General features: G+C 37.5%; 1 protein-coding gene across 1 annotated transcript in view; it reads right to left on the bottom strand.

Moving 5' to 3' along the window:
• PKHD1 (polycystic kidney and hepatic disease 1 (autosomal recessive)) overlaps positions 1 to 25,994 on the bottom strand; it is a 450,125-nt gene that overhangs the window by 120,681 nt on the left and 303,450 nt on the right. The window contains exons 54-57 of the mRNA XM_018039183.1: positions 25,406 to 25,519; positions 22,908 to 22,995; positions 5,076 to 5,230; positions 3,441 to 3,593 (exon numbers count right to left, since the gene is read on the bottom strand). Of these exons, the coding sequence (XP_017894672.1) occupies positions 3,441 to 3,593; positions 5,076 to 5,230; positions 22,908 to 22,995; positions 25,406 to 25,519 (510 nt within the window). The remainder of the gene's footprint in view (positions 1 to 3,440; positions 3,594 to 5,075; positions 5,231 to 22,907; positions 22,996 to 25,405; positions 25,520 to 25,994) is intronic.

Below are 25,994 nucleotides of genomic sequence, written 5' to 3'. Positions count from 1 at the left end.
TGGTCAGAAGGAAGGGAATGACAGAAGAATCTGATTTAAAAGTGGGGATTGTAAAGCCCTGGCCTGCTTTTCTGCCCTGTAACCATTCAACACTGTACCTGGCATCCTTGACCCACACCTGTAGGTCTTACATCAACCAGGCTCTGGAATATGTTACAGAAAAGTGCAAGGGTTCTTAATACAATGTGGGGATCTGTACTGGATTTTGAAACAGAAAAAGGACCATAGTGGAAAAACACGTGAAATCTGGAATAATATCTTAAGTTCAGTTAACACAAATGCAGTGAGGTTAATTTACTGGCTGTCACAAATGTACCAGAGCTATATTAGATTTTCATGTTAGGGAAAACAGAATGAAAGGTATACAGGAACTCTTCATACCACCTTTGCAACTTTTTTACCAAGGAGTATGTCAAGGCTGTATATTGTCACTCTGCTCATTTAACTTCTATGCAGAGTACATCATGAGAAACGCTGGGCTGGAAGAAGCACAAGCTGGAATCAAGATTGCCTGGAGAAATATCAATCACCTCAGATATGCAGATGACACCACCCTTATGGCAGAAAGTGAAGAGGAACTCAAAAGCCTCTTGATGAAAGTGAAAGAGGAGAGTGAAAAAGTTGGCTTAAAGCTCAACATTCAGAAAACGAAGATCGTGGCATCTGGTTCCATCACTTCATGGCAAATAGATGGGGAAACAGTGAAAACAGTGTCAGACTTTATTTTGGGGGGACTCCAAAATCACTGCAGATGGTGATTGCAGCCATGAAATTAAAAGACGCTTACTCCTTGGAAGGAAAGTTATGACCAACCTAGATAGTACATTGAAAAGTAGAGACATTACTTTGCCAACAAAGGTCCATCTAGTCAAGGCTATGGTTTTTCCAGTGGTCATATATGGATGTGAGAGTTGGACTCTGAAGAAAGCTGAGTGCCAAAGAATTGATGCTTTTGAACTGTGGCATTGGAGAAGACTCTTGAGAGTCCCTTGGCCTGCAAGGAGATCCATCCAGTCCATCCTAACGGCGATCAGTCCTTAATGTTCTCTGGAAGGACTCATGCTAAAGCTGAAACTCCAGTACTTTGGCCACCTCATGTGAAGAGTTGACTCATTGGAAAAGACTGATGCTGGGAGGGATTGGGGGCAGGAGGAGAAGGGGACGACAGAGGATGAGATGGCTGGATGGCACCACCGACTCGATAGACAAGAGTTTGAGTGAACTCTGGGAACTGGTGATGGACAGGGAGGCCTGGCATGCAGTGATTCATGGGGTCACAAAGAGTCGGACATGAGTGAGCTACTGAACTGAACTGAACTGAAAGTGATTACAAAATTAAAAGCTTATCAACAGCTTCAGAATCAGGCTGGAATTTGAATGTTACCTTGAGAGCTGAATGACTTTTCTTACTGTTCATTTATTTAACTTACTCACATTTATTGAGGACCTAATACACAGAAGTTATATTATTATACTAAGAAAACAGGGCTGAATACCTCAGTCTCACCCTCAAGAAGTTCTATAGCTCATAATAGAGTTTTATGAATTAGCAGGCAATTTTATTATAGACTCTGTTTCCTCATCTATAAAACCAAGGATAAAATGTCTCTCTCACAGGGATATTAGGATTCAATGAGATAAAACAGGCATGAAAACCAGCGTAGTTCCTAGTCTATAAGAAGCACTGGATTAAGATTCTCTATCCCTTTCCTAGGGATGTTTCAGGAGCCCCAACCAGCAAGCCAGAGGCTCAGAACTGAGCCAGCATTGCAGGTGGTGAGGGTCCAGCTTTGGTGCTCAGCTATAAGAACCAGCCTCTTGTCCTGCTCTCGCGATCAGGTTCTAGCTTGGTTCTGCAGGTACTGTATAAAGGGGCCCATCTTGCACTCCCTTCCTAATTCTCTGTCTTCACAAACTGCAGGGTAGATTTGTTTTTACATGACCACCACCATGACCAGGACTTAGCCTTTGTCTAGCCTTCCAGAGCAGGGTTACTCCACCTCAACATAACTGACATTTTGGTCCAGGTTATCCTTTCTTGAGGGAGACCTTCTCACACACTGTAGGCTGTTGAGCATCCACTACTAGATGCAGAAGCTCCACCGAAGTTGTGACAAGCAACATGTCTCCAGATACTGTCAAATGTCCTCTAGCCAAGAAGGGAGATCTAGATCACTCCTGTTAAAAACTGATGAAGGGGACTTCCCTTGCAGTCCAGTGGTGAAGACTCCATGCTTCCAATGTGGAGGCGAGAAGGGGGAAAAGCGTTCAATCCCGGGTCAGGGAACTAAGATCCTGCATACAGAGAAGCCTGGTGGGCTACAGTCCATTGGGTCACAAAGAGTCGGACATGACTGAGAGCAACTAACACTTTCACTTTATACCTTACCATGTGGCCAAAAAAGAAAGAAAGAAAGAATCTGATGGAGCTAGTGTTTATGGAGAGCGAGCTTGTTCTATGGACCAGAAGTCCTGAACTTTGGACTTAAGGTCCAAACACCATCCTTTACCATACTGGCCACCTGATGTGAAGAACTGACACATTGGAAAAGACCCTGATGCTGGGAAGGATTGAAGGCAGGAGAAGGGGATGACAGAGAGTGAAATGGACATCACTGACTCGATGGACATGAGTTTGAGCAAGCTCTGGTAGTTGGTGATGGAGAGGGAAGTCTGGCATGCAGCAGTCTGTGGGGTTGCAAAGAGTCGGACACGACTGAGCGACTGAAGTGAACTGAAAACAGATGTGCCCACAAAAATTGTTCCATGCTCAATATATGTGGCAAGTGCTTAGATCCTCTACTCTAGGCCTTCTCAGAGCCTTTATTATATTCATGTAGACAGTGACTTTCTCAGATGGAGCTTAATTTGACTAGGAAGCAACACTGAAATCATTTTTAAGGAATCCAAGTTTCAGAAATAAGGTACCAATAAAATTATTTCACAACATTCCAGAAGAGCTAAAGCTTGAAGGAAATGAGAGAAATTGAACTGATCCCTAAAGCAGTCTAGAATATGGAAATCTTCTTATTTAAATTTACACTATTAATTTATAGCATGAGATGAGGTCTGCCATCAGATAAAGCATGCTACTGGGAAAGAGTAATAGAAATTCAGGAAAGAGATAAAATTCAAGTGGTCATTAAATCATCTACAGTTTCAAAGCAGAGGAAATTTCACATCTGCTGAAGATGGTTTTTGTTTTTTTTTTTTCTTTCTGAGGTAAAAATATGCCTATGTGCTGATAGCTAGAATATTATTTTAACGTCACACTGATAATTAAATACAGATTAGGACTGAAAATTCATAGCTTCTCAGAGCATAAACGAGCATCTATTCCAAACTTATTGTTTTATAAATGAAAATATCCACTATTGTAATTTCGGAGGGTCCCATAGCATCCAATTCATAGTAACTTAGTAATTTCAAATGTGATTTACCTGAAAATTCTTCCACGCTGGACTTCCTGAAGGACCCCACAAGTAGTCTCCCTCTGCATGGTGTATCACCCTGGATTTGTATGTTTCGGGTCAAAAGACCAACCTCAGCAGCCAAACGAATGTGTCGGCCACCCTCCATGAAGTGGGCACTTCCTGGGGCAACAGGAAGGAAAAATTTTAAAACACCTATTTCGGAGATCGCCAGTTACGGACTCAGCGAACCTGACAAATGAAAACACTCGTTTCCCCGCGGAAGTGCTCCCACCATTAAGGTTTGCTTTTCCTCGGGCGTTCTCCACAAATGTCAGCTGAGAAATGAAAAGCCCGTTCACTAGTCTCTCCTTGGGATAAGAGAGAGAGTATCTGAGCAAGAATTCATTTCTCCTCAGTCACAATGGGTACTGGGACAGGGATGTCAGGGCAGACCGGTCCAATTAGTGGGGTCCCCAAGCCCCTTCCTTTAACTCGTCAGTGTGAGTTTTCCGCGTTTGAACCTCTTTCTTCAGAGGGAGGAATCCCAGATCCACTGAGGCAGCGACAGGACCACAGCAGCAGCGGCAGCGCCCTCTCCTGGCAGGTCTGAAGCTCATCACTCTCAGAAGGAGTCTCCCCAGTCTCCCGTGGGTGTTACATCGCCCCCCTCCCTCTGTATGTGTATTGCACGTTTGCATATTACAGGCAGGGGTTGATGACGAGTTTTCTTTTCCCTGCCACTGTTGAGAAATAAAATCATCCTTAAAACTATGACTTAGAAAGCTTTAGATATGACCCTGCTGAAAATATGTATTTCCCTCTCGAATGTCAGAGACTAAAAAGATAACCCGTATCCCTTTATTTCCCTGTTATATTACTTATTAGCTATATTTCCTGGGTTAAATGCATTTATTAGACTGAACCAGGAAACATGGTTATTTATTATTTATATGCAATCTATTTTAAGTGTATATAGTGTATTAAAATATTTAGTATTTTTTTTTAAAAGAAAGAGGTATTTGACTTTATTTATTTATAATTTCAGAGAAGGCAATGGCAACCCACTCCAGTGTTCTTGCCTGGAGAATCCCAGGGACAGGGGAGCCTGAGGGGCTGCCGTCTATGGGGTCGCACAGAGTCGGACACGACTGAAGCGACTTAGCAGCAGCAGCAGCATTTATAATTTGGGGCAGTAGCAGTAGTCAATACATAAAATGAACTTCATGTCAGAAAGGACACATTCCTAAGTATGGAAAAAGTAAGGAGTCATTATTTACAATAACTACCACATTCTAAGTGGTTGTGTGATTCAATGTGCCAGGAAATGAACTGGAAACTCATCTCCCATGAGGTTTATTCTGGCTTAGCCATGAAAATGCCCGGTGACCTTGAACAAGTTTCTTAACCCTTCTGCTTGCTTCTAGGCTTGCCATTATAAATAAAAAGTTAAAAAAATACCCTCACATCAAAGTATTTTAAAAAAATTAGGCAATAAAATTAATGAAGGGATGGAGATAAAGCCTTCTAGGATGAGCCTAGGGCAGCAGTAAAGTATTATCCATCCCCTGTGAACGCCGGTTGGATCCAAGGTCCCCAGGCAGGTTGCTGAACACGTTTTTCTTGGCTCATTCACTTCCCTTAACTAACAAACCAAAGCCTTACCGATGTGTCGGTGTCTGAGCCGTTCACGGATCCTAATATGGTGGCCCCTGACTTCTTTCACAGTGAGGACCTCTGCTTCATGAGGCTCGTATGAGGAGGAGCTGAGGACAATCTTGTCATGGGGTCGCCAATCCACTGTGTCCTCTACTATAATTCTGTAACAACATAAAGATCGTATCAAGTACACTGGCAGTGCAACTCCGATATGATCTGCTCATTCCAGGGAGAAGAGGAAATCCGCTGCAACCGGCAATTCCCACCAGGGACAGTAAAGTAGAAACATCAAGTCAAGACGGAGAAAAAAAAGACTTTTGCAAAACTAATGCTAATGGAGTTCATCTTCTGGCTCACATGTATGCAATACAGGGATAGCCAACGTATTCTGTGGCCATGAAGCACCAGACAAAGAACAAGAAAGGGTAAAATTTCGAGAGCTTAGCAATGCCCTCTCCAGGTGGTTTCCTAAAATGGAAGTCTACTTCCTTGATTGGGAAACAGTTCGAATAATAAAGGTATTTCAGAAGGGATCTTTTCTCACATTTTCAGACAATTTGTCATCACACATTTAAGGCCCATACCTTCATGGCCAAGCAGATACAGTGTGACTCCTAGAGGTTCCACTTAGTAGCTATGGGACATTGAGAGGTCACGTCACGCTTCTGAGTTTTATACCTTCATTTGAAAAGTGACACTATTTGGAGTTTTCCTCTCCTATCGCCCAGTTATTGCAGGGAGGAAGGTATGCATTTCTTGCAGGTGCTATGTTCCAAGCATTGTGTTTTCATCACAATATGCAATGAAAGTTCTGTTAATTTTTGTTTTTTCTTAACTACCATTTAACAAGGTTTTTGTTCAGTCATTTGCTGCTGTCTATCTTTCCCTAGTAAATATGTCTGCTTTATCCTCCAGTTACAGTCATTACCAACTTCAACAGCATAAGTTTATATTAATCGCCTGGCTCTTTTGCTAATGTTCACACTTTAGCAAGCATTGACAATAGTGTCTCCTCTACCAGTAAAATTTCATCCTGGCAACGGGTCCATGTGAAGGCCTTTCAATCAAGAAATATATATTGTCTGAGCAACAGTACCTGCCACACACTATAGTAGGTGCTAGAGACATACTGGTGAATGAAACAGACATTTAATTTAAAAATGACAACTTAGACTGTGACTAGAAGACATTTTTTGTTTAACAAACATCCTTGACTAGTAGATTTTGACTAGCAGACACTAGTCTACTATGTGAGTGGAGAATTCACAGATGATTCATACATAACATTCAGTTCAGTTCAGTTCAGTCACTCAGTCGTGTCCGACTCTCTGCGACCAGCCCTGAATTGCAGCACACCAGGCCTCCTTGTCCATCACCAACTCCCGGAGTTTACTCAAACTCACGTCCATCGAGTCGGTGATGCCATCCAGCCATCTCATCCTCTGTCATCCCCTTCTCCTCCTGCCCCCAATCCCTCCCAGCATCAGAGTCTTTTCCAATGAGTCAGCTCTTCACATGAGGTGGCCAAAGTACTGGAGCTTCAGCTTTAGCATCATTCCTCCCAAAGAAATCCCAGGACTGATCTCTATAGGATGGACTGGTTGGATCTCCTTGCAGTCCAAGGGACTCTCAAGAGTCTTCTCCAACACCACAGTGCAAAAGTATCAATTCTTTGGCACTCAGCTTTCTTCACAGTCCAATTCTCACATCCATACATGACCACTGGAAAAACCATAGCCTTGACTAGATGGACTTTTGTTGGCAAAGTAATGTTTCTGCTTTTGAATATGCTATCTAGGTTGGTCATAACTTTCCTTCCATGGAGTAAGCGTCTTTTAATTTCATGGCTGCAATCACCATCTGCAGTGATTTTGGAACCGCCCGAAATAAAGTCTGACACTGTTTCCCCATCTATTTGCCATGAAGTGATGGGATCAGATGCCATGATCTTCGTATTTGAATGCTGAGCTTTAAGCCAACTTTTTCACTCTCCTCTTTCACTTTCATCAAGAGGCTTTTGAGTTCCTCTTCACTTTCTGCCATAAGGGTGGTGTCATCTCATATCTGAGGTGACTGAGATTTCTCCCGGCAATCCTGATTCCAGCTTGTGCTTCTTCCAGCCCAGGGTTTCTCATGATGTACTCAGCATAGAATTTAAATAAGCAGGGTGACAATATACAGCCTTGACATACTTCTTTTCCTATTTGGAACCGGTCTGTTGTTCCATGTCCAGTTCTAACTGTTGCTTCCTGACCTGCATATAGGTTTCTCAAGAGGCAGGTCAGGTGGTCTGGTATTCCCATCTCTTTCCAAAAAAAAAAAAAAGTTATAAGGGGTCATTTGTGGGCCAATGGTGTAAATTTTTTATTAACCAAAGATTGTAATTAATTTAAATCTATGTGATGTGCCTGAGGTTAAAGAGGAGAAGAGACTGAAAAAGACAGAGAAAAGACTTCTGTCAGTTTTACAATTTTAATTAAAGAATTTAGACATGCTTTGCTGATTTGCTGTGATATCCTAGAAAACTCACAGTTACAAAATAATAAAGCAACCCTTAGCTTTTAAAGGCAAGGAAACCAATATTCAGAAAGAATAAATAACAAAACTCAAGATTAGATAACTAAATGAAGTCAGAGGTTGAGCTAAGGCTAAAGTCTCCTGATCAAATTCAAATTCTTTCCTTTAAATGACATCATCCTATCTGTTTGATTCTTAGCTCTTCACATATAATAAAAAGCAAAACTCCTATATTTCATAATGACTCTATTATGATAACCCACAAATTTGTGAGATCTGTAACTCAAACAGTAGATTATTATATGTGTGTGTGTGTGCTCAGTCATGTCCAGCTCTCTGCAAGCCCATGGACTGTAGCTGGTCAGGCTCCTCTGTCCACAGAATTATCAAGGCAAGAACACTAGAATGGGTTGCCATTTCCTTCTCCAGGGGATCTTTCCAACGCAGCGATCGAACTCCAGTTTCCTAGTGAATTCTTTACTGAGCCATCTGAGAAGCCCACAGTCATTATTATATAGTCATTAAAAAGCACATTGTAGCAGAACACTGAATTACAGTGTTCATTTTTTTCATTGACTAAAGAAAGGATATAAAATAAGATGCCCCATTTATTTTTAATGAAGTAATACATGCACAGAAAACAGAAAATAGGAAAGATGCACACTAAAAATGTCACCTTGCCAATGGAAGGTGAGTTTATTAGTCATTTTCACTTAAATCTAAATTTTCTAACTTACCGGGTAGTATATGGAAGAAAAATTTACTTCTTAAAAAGAAAATCAGGTGATGGATAAAAAGTCACACCAAAACCAATTAGGAGCATAACTGAAATCAATCCTTACCTTCATGGCCAGTATTATTGGGATAATCTTTTTATTTTTGTTTATATTATTGAATAGAGATTTTCAGACATAGGTCATGACAGTGTTCAGGAAAGTTCCTTGTGAAAAATGAGAATTAAAACTCGTTCCCTAGGGAGCACAGGAGATTTACAGGGCTGTAAATTCTTCTGTGTGATACTTTAAGGATAGATACTTGCCTTTATACATTTGTTGAAGCCCACAGAGCAACACAAAGTATGAACCATAATATAAACTAAAATAGTTGGAGCCTTATCCCTCAACTCCCTTATATAAGTCCTCTGCTCCAACCTGATGAACCTGCTGACTCTGCCAAGAAATAGACAATGTGCTTCTCACCTATCTATTAAAATATCATCTCCTGTATTCTGCTCTTCCATCTTAAAAATGTACTGAAGCTCCTTTGCCTTCAAGAAGTCATCCCATGGGAAGCTCTCCACTGAACACCCAGTCCCATTTCCTGTTCATCATTTTGACCAAACAGATACCACTGCTTTGTAAATGATTTTGTACTCTCTTCTGCGGCTACCCAACTTTGACATTGTTGTGTGTGTACTAAGTCACTTCAGTCATGTCCGACTCTTTGTGACCCTATGGACTGTAGCCCACCAGGCTCCTCTGTCCATGGGAATTCTGCAGGTAAGGATACTAGTATGGGTTGCCATTTCCTCCTCCAGGAGACCTTCCCAACCCAGCGATGGAACCCGACATCACTTATGTCTCCTGCATTGGCAGGCAGGTTCTTACCACTAGTGCCACTTGATAGTTAATATTTAATGAAAATAGGACTATCCAGCTATGTAAACCCCAGAGCTCCTCACAATTTTCTAGGCAAAGAGAGAAGGAATTACTGAAATTATTATTCCAAACTTTACAATAAAAATATAAATGAACTTAACTTCTGTCATGCTGGTTTCCAAAACCTTACAGATCTATGAACAATTCTCTCTCCTGTATACTACTGAAATCTTGAGATTCTGTATCAAATGGCAAGGGAGCATGGCTCCTTCTCTGTCTACACAGCAATAGTAGTAAATTCAGGGAAATTTTTGGTTCCAGTATTAATAGCCTAGAAAGTTCTGCTAGTCAAGTATCAATATTCCTTAAACTCTTTCAATTCAAAGATTCACTCTTCCTACTTGAAGGAAGACCCATCAACCATTTCAAGAAATCCTAGCTTAAGCCTTAAGGATTTGAATCCCAGCTCGATTTCATGTGTCTGATTAATACTAATAAGAATCTTATAGCTACAGGGGAGAGGAGAGATTTGCTCACTTTTCTGAGCAAAACACACCAAAAATAACAAATAAACCAAAAAATAAAAAGAGTTGTTTGCAACATAATTGGCTCTAAATGGAAACCATATGAGAAGAGAGAGGAAACTGAATAATCACTGCAAAAGTCTCCTGAAAGATAACTTTTGAAAAGTATAAACAAAATATCAGCAGCTTCCTTTGTTTTTGCATTAAGTTTTTCCTAGTTTAGAGAAAAATGCGATACTTTTGGTCAAAAGGACATAATTACAAAGAATGAAACAAATATACTTACAAATTAGATTTAAAACTTTTTGCCACCATTCATATAGAAATACCTATAACTTAAATGAATTTAATTAAACTTTAGGGAGATCTTAACGACAACAGATGCACTTGACCATTGGTTCAGAGTGTTGGATGTCAAAATGTTCTTCCCTGAGGAATTAGAGTGGCCATAGAATTCTGATCTTTAGTAATACTGAGGCTTTTTTTTTTTTCAACTCCTGTTTAAACTTTCTTTTGTCAATTGCCATTGAAATTGGCCAAGGACGCTCAGACTCCAGTGAACTATGTGAGGTGTTTAAAGAAACTGAATCCTGTAATGGTATTGATGGTAACGGTAATAATATGAATGGTCCTTGGTGTCAACTGTTTGTCTGCCATTCTATGCCATGCTTAGTCATGTCCAACTTTTGAGGCCCTTTGGATTGTAGCCCATCAGGGTCCTCTGTCCATGGGATTTTTCTAGGCAAGAATACTGGACTCGGTTGCCATTCTCCTCCTCCAGTTGATCTTCCCAATCCAGGGATTGAGCCCATGTCTCCATCGGGAAAGCCCTCAACTGTTTGCCTACCTGATCTATTTTCTCCTTTTTTCTGGAAACACATCACATCTCTTCTGAGACCTGATCTCCTCATTCACCACACTAAGTGGTCTTAGTGAGACCTGCACACCTTTTGCCAAAGGGTGGGCAACGGATCCAACCTGCCTCCATTAGTTAAAATCCTTTCCCTTTTCCAGCTTTACGAGGTATAATCGAAAAATAAAGCTGTAGGGCTTCCCTTGTGGCTCAGAATTCTCCTGCAATGAGGGAGACTTAGGTTTGATCCCTGGGTTGGGAAGATCCCCTGGAGAAGGAAATGGCTACCCACTCAAATACTGTGGCCTGGAGAATTCCATGGACTGTATAATCCATGGTGTTACAAAGAGTCAGATACGACTGAGCAACTTTCACTCACTCACTCAAGATATTTCAAGCATATAATATGCTGATTTGATATGATATACATATACATTCTGAAAAGATTCCCCCGCTGAGCTAATTAATACGTCAGTCACCTCACACATTCACCCTTTTTTTTGCTATTGTTTGGTGAGAACACTCGAGTTCTACTCTCTTAGCAAGTTATACATTACAGTGCTAACAACTGTAGTCTCCTGGACTTTTGAATTGCAACTAAGGAGAAAGAGAAATTTCCTCTCTAATGGTAAAGCTGGGAAAAGCCAACGGCTTCAGGGTTCAGTTGCACCTTACGGAATGTGGAAATCTCTTCAGTAGGAACAAATGAGGCTAAAATAGAGAAAGAGGAGAAGTGGAGGGAGGGCCCAATGCAATTTCCCAAATGGATTAAGAAGGGTTGCTTTTACTTTTACTTTCCATTGAAAGAATCCTGGTTACTGTAATAACTGCCATGATGTGAGGCTGATGTGGCGCCAGAAACCAGCCTAAGTGCTTTATACACATTGATTCACTTAATCCTTATAACTACTCTATTAACCAAGTATTATTTTTTTCCTATTATAGAAAAAGAAACTGAGACTCAGAGAAAGTACTTTACCTGAAATACACTTTTAGTTAATTGCATAATTAAAAGTATTTTAATCTGCTGTCCTCAATGTTCCAGCTCATTTTCATTGTAGGAATCTATGTCCCTCCTCCCTTCCTAATCCATACGTCTTTTCCAAGCATGGAGACAATAGCCAGTTTAAGATTAGGATCCACTAGCTCATTGGACCAAAAGGAACCATCTTCTTTTGGATACTACAATGTGATCCTGAACTCCTGCTAATAAATGAATAAGGTCACCATCTTTGTGTTCTAATATTTGAACTAAGTTGTTACAGTATAATCATGAGGTCTGATTAATGAGCACCAAAATAATTATAGTAATTTTTGAATTTAAATTCAATATTCTAATTTATTAGCCAAGATGCCATTGAGTCAACAGGCTCTATAAGTTCTGATTTCCAGAAAAGATACATCAGTCCAGTGTAGCACACACTTATTAAGAACTCTTCTTTAATTTATGTTGTGTGCTGGATGCTAAATAATACACCAAATAAATAAGTCAAAAGAACAGTATTTTCCTCTCCTGTAGAACACTACTTGGAGGAACAGGACATACATACCTGAAGCAGCTTAGTATCAACTACTAAGAAGTACATTTTTATTAAAATTATAAATCATAGAATCACATGGTATATTGATTCAAATGGTAGAAAATCGGTGTGTGCTGGAGGGGAGATGGAATGTCCTGTGGGAGGTGTGATAGAATCTTTAAAGATCAGTAGGAAGTGAAAAGGTAAAGAAGAGATGCAAGGGTACTTCTGAGACTCTAATTGCATTTATCAAATATTTAGAAAGCCAGTAGAGAAGCTGTTTAGGAAAGCGACATGGAAGTGCCAAAGTGAGTGTGTAGCAGAAGGAGACACAATAAATATTCCAAACAAAGTGTATCTACAGAGCAGCCGCTGTGGAAAATAATGTAGAATTTCCCTTAAAAACTAAAAATAGAGTTTCCCTATGATCCAGCAATCCCACCCCCCACCATAGATCCGGAAAAGACAAAAGCTCTAACTTGGAAAGATACATGCACCCCAATGTTCGTAGCAGTACTATTTATAATAGTGAAGACACAGAAACAACCTAAGTGCCAAACAACAGATGAAAAGATAAAGAAGACATGGTATATATACACAATGGAATATTAATCAGCTATTTAAAAAAAGAATGAAATAGTGCCATTTGCAGCAACATGGATGGACCCAGAAATCGTCATACTAAGTGAAATAAGTCAGACAGGGAAAGACAATATTATATGGTATCACTTGTATGTGTAACACAAAATAATGCAAATAAACTTATTTATGAAAGAGAAACAGACAGACATAAAAAATAAAGTTATGGGTACCAAAGGGGATGGAGGTATGGGATAAATTGGCAATATGGGATTAACAGATGCATACTACCATATATAAAATAAACAAGGGTTTACTATATAAGACAGGGAACTACATTCAATATCTTATAATAAACTATAAAGAAAAGGAACATTAGAAAGACATATTAAATTGGCTTTTAATAGAAGGAAGATTGTAGATCAATGTTTAAAGAAACAGGTTGATTGAGGTCTGTAGTTCAGTTAATACTGTACTAATATCAACTTGTTGAATTTTATAGTCTGTGGTCATGTAAGATATCACCAAGGAAAGCTGAATCAAGGATACATGGGAATTCTACTATTTTTGCAACTTTCTGTGAGTCTTAAATTATTTCACATATTTTTAAAAGGTTAAAAAAAGGAATCCATAAAATGAATGCACTATGATAACCATATATCATTATATATAAATGTATTAAAGTACTCCTCCTCAGGACTGATACTAAATAATTTTGTTTTTAATATGATTGTGTTTTTAATATTTGTAGTATGTAGAACACAAAAAATGGAATCAGACAAGCTATGGTAAAAATCTAACCTCCGAAACTATAGCTTTCTGACCTTGGAAATTTTACTTCTCTTCTCCAGCCTCAGTTTTTATATCTATAAAGTGCAGATAGTAACATGTAACTTGTAGCACTGAGAGATTTAAGTTAGATAGTGTATGTACAATGCTTGGTAGATGTCTGACACAGAATGAGCCTAGATGATAAGAACTCAGTAAGTGGCAGCTAGTTAATTACTATCGATAGTTTTAATTAATAAAATTGAGTTTCTTTCACAATAGCCTATAACTTGATTCTGAATGAGGTTTTTAACACATTCTTATAAGAAAAATCCATTCATATGGCTCCTGCCAAATTCCAACTTGCTAACCTGATAACAATTAAAGATTCTTATTGATTCCTGTTAGAAATGCCTCCCTGACAAATTCTTCTGGGCATCAGAAAAGCACTTTAAACTCAACCTGACCAAATCTGAACTCATCTTTTCCAACAAATTTAGTCCTCCACTAGTGAATGGTGCTGCCACCCATTTACACAAACCAGACCCAAGTAAGCACCTCACGCCCAATTCATCCTCAGATGGAGAGGATCCTATGGTCCTTGCCCACTCCCTCCCACCATATCCTCTGCATGCCTTTTGTCTAGGAAAACTCTAGTCAAAGAATAAGATTAATCAGAGAAGTAAAAAACGCAGAAACAAAGGAAAACCATAAGGAGACTAAATAATAATAATATAACCATCAATCATATTCAAGGACCTTTCGTTCTTTCTCAAGGGCTTATAGATAATATTCTAAGCCATATCCTATGCACTGTCTTATAGATACTAAAACACTAGATGGAAGAAGTTAACTACATAATGACCAGACTACCCAGGACATGAGCTGACACATTCCGAGAACTGGCCTCAAAGAAATGAGAACAAATGGAACTGAGTTTAACTGTAATGAAAAAAACCAACAGGAGATGGAACAATGGACTGGTTCCAAACTAGGAAAGGAGTACATCAAGGCTATATTTTGTCACCCTGCTTATTTAACTTATATGCAGAGTACATCATTGGAGAACGAAATGGCAACCCACTCCAGTGTTCTTGCCTAGAGAATCCCAGGGACAGGGGAGCCTGGTGGGCTGCCGTCTATGGGGTTGCACAGAGTCGGACACGACTGAAGCGACTTAGCAGCAGTAGCAGTAGCAGCAGCAGCAGAGTACATCATGAGAAATGCCAGGCTGGATGGAGCACAAGCTGGAATCAAGATTGACAGGAGAAATATCAATAACCTCAGACCAGCAGATGACACCACCCTTATGGCAGAAAGCAAAGAAGAACTAAAGAGCCTCTTGATGACAGTGAAAGAGGACAGTGAAAAAGTTGGCTTAAAACTCAACATTCAGAAAACTAAGATCATGGCATCTGGTCCCATCACTTCATGGCAAACAGATGGGGAAACAATGGAAACTGTGACAGACTTTATTTTCTTGAGTCCCAAATCACTGCAGATGGTGATGGAAGCCATGAAATTAAAAGACGTTTGTTCCTTGAAAGAAAAGCTATGACAAACCTAGACAGCATATTAAAAAGCGGACACATTACTTTGCCAACAAAGTTCTATATAGTCAAAGCTATGGTTTTTCCAGTAGTCATGTATGGATGTGAGAGATGGACTATAAAGAAAGCTAAGCACCAAAGAATTGATGCTTTTGAACTGTGGAATTGGAGAAGACTCTTCAGAGTCCCTTGGACTTCAAGGATATCAAACTAGTCAATCTTAAAGGAAATCAACCCTGAATATTCATTGAAAGGACTGATGCTGGAGCTGAAACTCCAATACTTTAGCCACCTGATGCGAATAACTGACTCATTGGAAAAGACCCTGATGCTGGGAAATATTGAAGGCAGAAGAAGGGGATGACAGAGGATGAGATGGTTGGATGGCACCACTGACTCAATGGACATGAGTTTGAGCAAACTCTGGGAGTTGGTGATAGACAGGGAGGCCTGCTGTGCTGCAGCCCATGTGGTCGCAAAGAGTTGTACATGACTGAGCAAATGAACTGAACTGAACTTAAAACAACCAAGATGATGCTGGTCAGACCACTGATGACCAATTTGCAAATGACCATTAGAGATGACTATGCTGTTTCTGCATGCAGCATTCCGCCCCCCTGTCCATGCGATTATCCTGGCAAGAATATTGGAGTGGGTTGCCATTTCCTTCTCCAGGGGCTCTTTCTGACCCAGGGATAGAACCCCGTGTTTCCTGCATTGCAGGCACATTCTTTACCACTGAGCCACCAGGAAAGTTCAAGTAGTTTTCAAAACCTAAATCAGATTCCATCAATTCCTCTGTATAAAACTCTCTGTAACTTTCCCTTTGATCCCTCACATGTAAACAAGTTACCATGTGACTTAGCTTCTGTCATTTCCCTTCTCTACAAAGATCCTCCCTGTCCACTCACTGTAAAAGGATACACCTCATATCCCCCAGCTATCTTGGATCATACCACCCAGTTTATTTCCTTACTAGAACATTTTATAATCTACAACTATGTAACTATGTCCTTTATATTTTTTGATTTGCTTGTTTATTGTCTATCTCCCTTCACTAAAATGTAGACTACCAGATGACACCCATTTCTTCAAATTTGCCTCTAAATGTGCAGTGGTTATAGCCACACCTGGCACACAGTAAATACTCATCAGCTATTTATTGAATGACTAATATCAATAACCTCAGATATGCAGATGACATCACCCTTATGGCAGAAAGTGAAGAGGAACTCAAAAGCCTCTTCATGAAAATGAAAGAGGAGAGTGAAAAAGTTGGCTTAAAGCTCAACATTCAGAAAACGAAGATCAAGGCATCTGGTCCCATCACTTCATGGCAGATAGATGGGGAAATAGTGGAAACAGTGTCAGACTTTATTTTTTGGGGCTCCAAAATCACTTTAGATGGTGATTGCAGCCATGAAACTAAAAGACACTTACTCCTTGGAAGGAAAGTTATGACCAACCTAAATAGCATATTCAAAAGCAGAGACATTACTTTGCCAACAAAGGTCCGTCTAGTCAAGGCTATGGTTTTTCCAGTAGTCATGTATGGATGTGAGAGTTGGACTGTAAAGAAAGCTAAGTGCTGAAGAATTGATGCTTTTGAACTGTGGTGCTGGAGAAGACTCTTGAGAGTCCCTTGGACTGCAAGAAGATCCAACCAGTCCATTCTAAAGGTGATCAGTCCTGGGTGTTCTTTGGAAGGAATGATGCTAAAGCTGAAACTCCAGTATTTTAGACACCTCATGCGAAGAGTTGACTCATTGGAAAAAAACTCTGATGCTGGGAGGGATTGGGGGGCAGGAGGAAAAGGGGACCACAGAGGATGAGATGGCTGGATGGCATCACCGACTTGATGGACATGAATCTGAGTGAACTCCAGGAGATGGTGAGGGACAGGGAGGCCTGGAGTGCTGTGATTTATGGGGTCGCAAAGAGTCGGACACGACTGAACTGAACTGCACTGAAGCGCTGTTTGCTCTGGCTATAGTACTCTTCACACACACCCTGCCCCCACTTTGCTTAGTGAATGCCCACTCATCTTTTAGTTCCCACCTTTGAAACCACTCTTAAGGGAAGCCTTCTCTAACCTCAGTCATTGCCTCAAGTTCTCATGTTTTTAGAATTCTATACCCCCTTCCTTCATAGCCTCTATCATAGGTGTAATTTTACATTACTTTTTATTTGATTAATGTCCGAAGGCAGAGATCATGTCAATTTTCACTGGTAATCGTATATTCAGGCCACCGTTCAATGTCTGACATATGGTAAGAATTCACAAAAATTGTGTTGAAATATATAACAATGTTAGCATAACTACAAAAATAACAATTTTCCATTAAGATATTCTGTACTTAGAGAAAAACACACCAAAGCAGCAGCTATCTATCAACTCATCAACAGTTTCCTTGCTGTGCTATATGTCTTTCAGACATTTCTTTATTTACATATATGTATACATAAATATTATTTTTAGTTACAAAAGTAGGCTAATATGTAATATTTCTCCCCCATCCCCACTGCTTATATCTTTTCCCTTTTGTCACCTGGAATTCATTTTTTTTCACTTTTGCCAATTTGAAATTTTAAAACGGTATTTAATTTTCATTTGCTTAATATTTATTTAGGTTCTAGTACAGAACATTTTTCCCTATGTTTGTTAGTCAGATGCATGTCTTCTTTTGTGATTTATGCAATTCATTCAACTGTTTAGCAATTAATCTTCTGGTATTCGTATTGTTTTCTTTTTTATTCTTAACAGTGCTTTACATACAAAAATATTAACCCTCCATACGTACTATTGTACATTGCAAATATTTTCTCATTTGTCAATTGCCATTTTATTTTGTAACTGACATGCAAAAATACTGGTCTTTTTAATGTTCCCAAATCTATTATTTCTTGCTGTTATGTTTGTTATAATTCTTGTTATGATTCCACAAGTGTTTCCTAGTTCAAAATCATATAATATTTAAATGTTCTTCAGATAATTTTATGGTTTTGCTTTATAACATTTAGTCATTTTAAATTCATCTATAATTTATAGTACACTTGTTCATTGGAAGGAAAGCTATGACAAACCTAGACAGTGTATTAAAAAGCAGAGACATTACTTTGCCAACAAAGTTCTGTATAGTCAAATCTATGGTTTTTCCAGTAATCATGTACAGGTGTGAAGAGTTGGACTATAAAGAAAGCTGAGCACCAAAGAACTGATGCTTTTGAACTGTGTCCCTTGGATTGCAAGGAGATCAAACCAGTCAATCCTAAAGGAAATCTGTCCAGAATGATGTTGAAGCTGAAGCTTCAATGCTTTGGCCACCTGCTGCGAAGAACTGACTCATTGGAAAAGACCCTGATGGTGGGAAATATTGAAGGCAGGAGGAGAAGGGGATGACAGAGGATGAGATGGTTGAATGGCATCACCGCCTTGATGGACATGAGTTTGAGCAAGTTCTGGGACTTGATGATGGACAAGGAAGCCTGGCATGCTGCAGTCCATGGGGTCACAAAGAGTTGGACATGACTGAGCAACTGAACTGAACTGATAATTTATAGTAAAGGGTAAAGTGGGAATCTAATTTTATATTTTTCCAAAGCATTGACCAATTATTCCAGCACAAATTTTCAACTAAATGGGAAGCCCTTAAAATTGAAATGCTAATTTATTCCAATTCTATTTGAATATTGCTATGTAGTCTATTGCTGTGTAGTCTCTCCAGTTCTGGTGCCAATAACAATAAACACCTTTTACTCACATTAAAGGTGTGTGTGTGTGTGCGTGTGTGTGTGTGTATATATATATATATATATATATGTATATGAAAGATCCCTTTACCAAGGGATCTTCCCAACCCAGGGATCAAACCAAGGTCTCCCACATTGCAGGGAGATTCTTTACCAGCTGAGCCACCAGGGAAGCTCAACAATACTAGAGTGGGTAGCCTAGTCCTTCTCAAGTGGGTCTTCCTGGAATCAAAGCAGGGTTTCCTACACTGCAGGAGGATTTTTTACCAGATGAGCTACCAGGGATACAATATACATATATACACACACATATATATGTATGTATTTAAATAATTGATAGCATTTGGCTATCTTCAAGTATTTATTGTACCAAAAGACAGATTTAATGAGTCAGATTCAAAATGCATTTTTTGGTTTGTGATTAAATATGCATTAAATTGACATGTTTAAAACATGGAGTTTTTCCATTTATGTTTTGCATCATCATTTATTCTGATCTCCTTTATGCCTTTGACTAGTGTTTATAGATCTGCTTTTATGGCTCCTGTAATTTCACTTGTTTATTTATAGATATTTTCAATTGAAATTTTAAATAACACTGTACACTGTAATTTAAAATTTTATTGCTCACATATTAAAAGGCTATTGATTTGTGATTTTACTGAATGCTCCTGTTGTTTTTTCAGATGATTCTCTACTTTTCTAGAAAAAAAGTGTATATAATCTGCAAAAAAAAAAAAGATAATTTGAATTCCTCTTGGTAGTTACAGCTGATTTTTTTAGTTACAGTATTTACTTGATTCAATATATTGGCTAAAAATTTGTAAACTATTTTTAGTGAGAGCTGTAATATACTGTGATTTTTAATGTCAGTTTTTCAATAGGAAAGAAAGTTGCTTGTATAAGAGAGATTTTTAATTATTTATTTTCTATTATTACTTAAAGCAGTGATTCTCAACTAATAACTAAACCACCCCATTAAGAAACATATCATTATAGTCTTAATTTATCATTTATTCCAAGAATGCAAGCTGAATTTTACTAAATGCATTTCTGGTTTGTACCAAACTGAGCAAATTCTTAGTCTTTATATTTTTTTGTTTAGGTAAGTTATATTAATTAACTCATTTCAAACCATCCTGCTTTGCTTGAATTAATCACTCATTTTCCAATAAATTACTGGATTTCATTTGTTGCTGTTTTATTTAGGATACAACTTGGATGTTGCCTCAGTTTTCTCTTTTTGAGTTATCTTTAGCAGCTGTTTTAAAAATTATTTTATACATGCTTGCTAAAACGAATTGGCAATCCACATATTTTTCTATGCTATGGAATAGATTATACAACACAATAAGTGTTTGTTGACTGCATGAATGGGTAGGAGAACATGCCATAAATTTATTTGAACAAAATGTATTCTTGGAAATAAATATTTGATAACTTTACGATTTTTGCTATTATTGGTTCTCTCAAATTTTAGTCTTCTTTAGACAATTATGATCATTTATGTTTCTATATATAACTTATTTTTTCTTAATTTCAGAATGATACTCTATAGATATACATATTTTTAGATTACCATTTTAATCTCTTCAATATCTATTACATTTGAATCCCCTTTCTGAATTATATTTTGTTTTGTGTGCTTAGTTAGTAAAGATTATACCGGTACTTCTGAAAAAAAAATCAAGTCTACTAATTTTCTACTTTGTAAATTACCAATTTCTGTCTTTATCAAGTATGGATTGATTTCATACATGCGAAGAGTTGACTCATTGGAAAAGACTCTGATGCTGGGAGGGATTGGGGGCAGGAGGAGAAGGGGACCACCCAGGATGAGATGGCTGGATGGCATCACGGACTCGATGGACGTGAGTCTGAGTGAACTCCGGGAGTTGGTGATGGACAGGGAGGCCTGGCGTGCTGCAATTCACGGGGTCGCAAAGTGTCGGACACAACTGAGCGACTGAACTGAACTGAACTGTGGTTATTTTGTTTCTGGTTTCTAATACTAACAACCTGGTTCATTTATTTTTATATTTTCTTATTCAACAATAAAGGCATTTAATGTGATGACATGTATGGCCATGTCTTATTCAATTATTCTCATTACTGTTACTTTCCAAGTATTCTATTGATAAAAGTTTGATCTCTTTGATACAAAAGTTATTTAGGAGAAGACATATCATTTTTTTCTTCCATCTTGCAAAAGATTAAGGCAGTTGGCTAAAATTTTGTGTTAATCTCTGTTTATTTAACTGTGATTATGTTGTATATAATTTATTAAAATTTATTAAACTTTTTAATTATAATTATATTGGGGTAAACATATTTTATATAAACCAATTAAATTGTCTTTACTATTTAGTCATATTTCTTCATATTTTCTTTATAATTTTAATCTAATTTAAAGATTTAAACTGAAAGAAGTAAGCAAACTTCATTGCCTTCATTATTATTTTTGTTTCTGTTAATTTCCTTTCTTTTTTTAGAGATTTACTTTATATATTTCATATATAACATAAGATATTATGCTATCTGGTATAAAACTTTCCTTACTGTATCTATACTCATATCTATACTTTCATTACTATTGCTGTTTCAGGTAATTTCCTATCTTTTTTTTTAGAGATTTACTTTATTTCTATATTATCTAGTGTAAAACTTTCCTTACTATACCTATTTTTATTAACCTTTTGACAATTTCTGGATTTTATTTGCATTCTTAAATTTTAGATTCAGTTTAATCTCTTTATTAGAACACGGTTTTTAATTTTTTTCAGTTCTTGCAAAGTGGAAGGTATCTTTTGCTCTCATATGTGAACAGCATTTTAGCAGGGTCTATGTTTACAAGCTAAAACTTTGCCTATAATCATTTTTCCCTACACATGTATAGATTCTTGCACTACTATCTTCTGACATTTAACGGTGTAGAGAATTCTAATGTTATCAAGCTTTATGTCTTCTTTTGTTTTTCTTTTAGTTTTTTCACTGTTTTGTCTTGTGCTGTGAGGATTTGGAGCAGTCATGATTCTCAATGTTGTTCAAATGAAATGGAACTAATTCCAAGTCTTTTATGTGTATTTTAGTTAAGTTTTAATTATTCTTTGTGCTGTCATTATTCTGGACTCTTATTAAAAAGAGCCATCACCAAAATGTGCTTTTATTTTCTGTTCTCTATCTCTAATACCTTCTCTTTTATTATTTTATCTCTTGATTTTATCTCTTCATTCATGTAGATTCCATCAGTTTCTTTTTTATGTTGCCTACTCATTTCATGGAAAAGGGCTTGGCAACCCACTCCAGTATTCTTGCCTGGAGAATCCCATGGACAGAGGAACCTGGCCAACTACAAGTCCATAGAGTCGCAAAGACTCAGATATGACTGAAGCGACTTAGCATGCACGAACACACTCACTTTCAGGCAGCGGTGGTTTCATTCTTTATTGCCATCAAGGTATTATTAAATTCCATCTTTGAATTTAAATTCCATAACATTCTTTATATACTTCATCTCACTCATTTTATCTCATCACTTCAATTCAGATATTGCAGTCCCACCTCATATTTTATCTATTATCTCATAGAATTCATATTTTTTAAAGATTTACTGACAGCAGTAAACATGTATTATCTAAAATTTACTCCTTACTTAAAGAATGAACTTATGGTTGCCAGGGGCAAGGATGGGGGGAAGGGATAGTTATGGAGTTTGGAATGAACGTGTACCTACTGCTGTATTTAAAATGGATCAACAAGGACCTACTGTACAGCACATAGAACTCTGCAAGTGTTATGTGGCAGCCTGGACAGGAGCGGAGTTTGGGGGAGAATGGATATATGTATATATATGGCTGAGAACCTCACCCAAAACCATTGCAACATTGTTAATCAACTGTACCTCAATACAAAACAAAAAGTTTAAAAATAAACAATAAAAATAAATAAATAAAATTTACTCCTTAAATAAATTATATCCTCCCCAACCTTTTGCTTGTTTTGTTCTCCTATTACATTACAGAGTATATTTTAAATCCCTGTAGCCTTTAATATTTCCCACTTATCTCACCTTGAATTATGATTCTTAATCTAAAATTTAATTTCCTATTGTAACAAAACCTCCAGCCAAAGCAAGTTAAACCAAAAAATATATCCCCCTAAATTACTCTCATTCCTTACCTCTCATTGCCTGAAGCAATGTCAGCCCCAAGACGTGTCCAGGATTTCTTAGGATAAGCACTATGAAGCTGAACTTTCCCAAACACTCCTGAAAATAAAAGGAGCAACAGTTTGATAGGAAACTCCTTCCAAGAAAATTAAGACCACACAAGTAAAATTCATTGGAGCACTTATTGTATAAGATACATGATATAGAAACTATATGTTAAGACGTCAACCTTATTATAAAAAGAACATTTAAGTGCTTTATTTTCAGCAGGTCACCTATATCTCACATAACTATGAAACATTTTTCTCTTTAAAGCTATAGAGAAATGAATGCTACATCACACCTAGAAATCCAAGAGCTGGAAAACAGACCACTCTAACAGCTAACTAGTTAGATTTCCACCATTAAGTGTCTCCAAACCATTTGCAACTCTGTTGGAAGCTAACTGGTTTTGATATTTTATGTTATACAGTAGATTTTCCAAAGAAAAGGATAATTTTGTTTCCTGAAGAAAGAGATTTGGTGCTATGAGCTTTATTTTCAGTGGCTGGACCTCAGTGGGTTTTGTTTTGTTTAGTTGTTTTTTTGGTTTTTTTTTTTTGCATTACAGATATCAAAGGATAGATCTCTAACTCCTTTGTTTCAAAATATAATTTATTTCAGACTCATAAATTAAAGTCTTACCAGGGATATGCCTGATGAAGTCCAGTTTTATTCCTCCAGGTCTTTCCTCTTACACATTTTATTGCCATTTAAAATCACATGAGGCAAAATTCTCCATATTTTAGTCATCTAAATATGTTTTGAGCATGAAATCAAGCAGCACCAGAATTATGACTGTGCACCCTTAACATGTCTATTTATTTGTTATTAGATAAATAACCATACATACAAATGAATATATTTATACATGTTTGAATAGAAGTTTCTAGTATTTTCTTCCTGCACCCAAATGGATTGATTGCCTTCATACCCTTGGATTAATGTACCCCTTTTACTGGAATTCAAAGATTTCACAATTTTTAGCAGCAAATGCATAAATAAAGGAAGTAAACACCAGTCGGGCATAAATAGTATGCCCTGGGCTTTCATCCAATGTGAACTAAAAAAGCTCAATTAATTAGAACCTAACCAACTATTTGTGTCAGCACCCACAGTTTTACCATATTCTCAGCGAAAAGTCAGAAGATAATAAAACTAAAATAAGGATTAGTGGAAATGAAAACAATATTCCCACTTTCAGGACATGTTGTGGAATCAGTCTTTCATAACAATAATATAATATCATCATTATCAAAAAATTAATATTTTCCACTATTAGCTATGAAAGCTAGATAGGAGAAGAACATGGAGTAATTTAGAAGAATTTCCAACAACAAAGATTTTAACATAAACCATTTTATTTCCTTTAATTTACCAGAAAGATTTCCTGATCATTCCCAGTCACCAAAGGTTTACTGCAAAACAACACAATTTCTTGTTTCAAGAACATTATAATACTCGTAGAGATTATTTTAAATTTTACTTATGCAGTGACAAACATTTCATTCCTTTTTCAATTTAGCATCAGAGAAATTTTCCAAAAACACTTGTTTGGCAATACAGCTGACATTGGGAATCAAGCTGCACACCCTCATATACTCTTAACACAAGCCTAGTCCACGTCTTTGGTGGTACTCCATGGAACATAGTGGTTACCAGACAAAAACAGTCTGTGTTCCTGTTATGATCCATCTAGCTTGTCAACTTGGAAAAAAGTAAAATATTCCTTAACCTCATGTTCATAAAAAGATAAAATAAATAGCACATATGAAAAATCATTTGGAAGCAATAAAGCACTATCAAAGTATTATATGGCAATGGCTATACTTTATGAAACTAGGTTATCAAACTTCATGCTATCCTAACATGACTGTTTCCATTTTACTGAGTGACTGAGATCTTATAAAACTGGAATTGCCATACAGAGAAAATAAGAAAATACCAGAAATCGGTAAAAAGTCTCTTATACTTTTCCCTTAAAACTACTTTATTGTGTGGCCCTTACATCATACTTATACAAGCTCAGTCCCAGTTTCTTTGTTCTTCTGTAGATGAATTTTAAAATAGGACTTGGTACTGTGGCAGTTTCAAATGAAGAAATTGTCAACAGTAAATGTTTCTTAGTAATCTATAGATCTATCGGTTTTAAAATATTATGAATAACCACACAGTATTCAAAGTTGATAATACAGACTGTCCAGCCTTTGGTGTCTGACCAGTCTGGATAAAAATCTAAGGTTCTGACAGCATAACACTGTATGGGTTTCAGCATATTGTTTACCATTTCTGAGTCTTAGTTTTGATATCTCTAGAATGGATACTCCTTACAGGAGAGCCATTAAATGAAATCATAAATATAAATTCTCTATAAGAGTGCCTGAAATTTGGCAGGTGTTCTATGAATGATACTTCCCCATCAGAAAATACATACATTTCATTTTTAATAAGAATGGCATTATACTCTTACCAACTGTTCCTGGATCAATATGAATTCCATTGAAACGGTCACAAAAGACTCCCTCTGAAGCTCTAAGGTGAATTAGAAGCTTTTTTTCTTTTTCTAAGGGATTTTCTGAAGTACCTGTTTAAAAAGGAAAATACATAATTCAAGTTTATTTGAAGTTAAGGAGATAGAAGGAAGTTGTGATATAATTTTGAGAATGCAAAACAGATGCTATAAAATAGAGTGGGTGGAAAACAGCCAATGTTGCACAGATGAAATAAGAAAAGGTAGAGAAATAAGATGCAGTAAACATGTCTGAGGGAGGCTGGATTACTGCTCAGCAGATATTCACTCTTTTTAAGGCAGAGTGTACTTTCCTGACCTATTAATAGTGAGCCTGGTCACATGATTGGTTTGGGCCAATGAAATTTGGGTAGAAGTGACAGTAACGCCAGTTCTGAGTTGATGCTTCAAAATGCTGGACAAGTTTCATCTGATCTTTTATAATAACATTTCCTGCCATGAAAGGAGAATTCCTTAAGTAGCCCCCAGGGTCTGGATGAAGAAACATATGCAGCAGACCCAAACAAAACCCCTTAGCTTGAACCAAGGC

Source organism: Capra hircus, chromosome 23, assembly GCF_001704415.2.
Source record: "Capra hircus breed San Clemente chromosome 23, ASM170441v1, whole genome shotgun sequence".
NCBI classification, from domain to species: domain Eukaryota; kingdom Metazoa; phylum Chordata; class Mammalia; order Artiodactyla; family Bovidae; genus Capra; species Capra hircus.
This window is presented reverse-complemented; position numbering and strand designations above follow the sequence as displayed.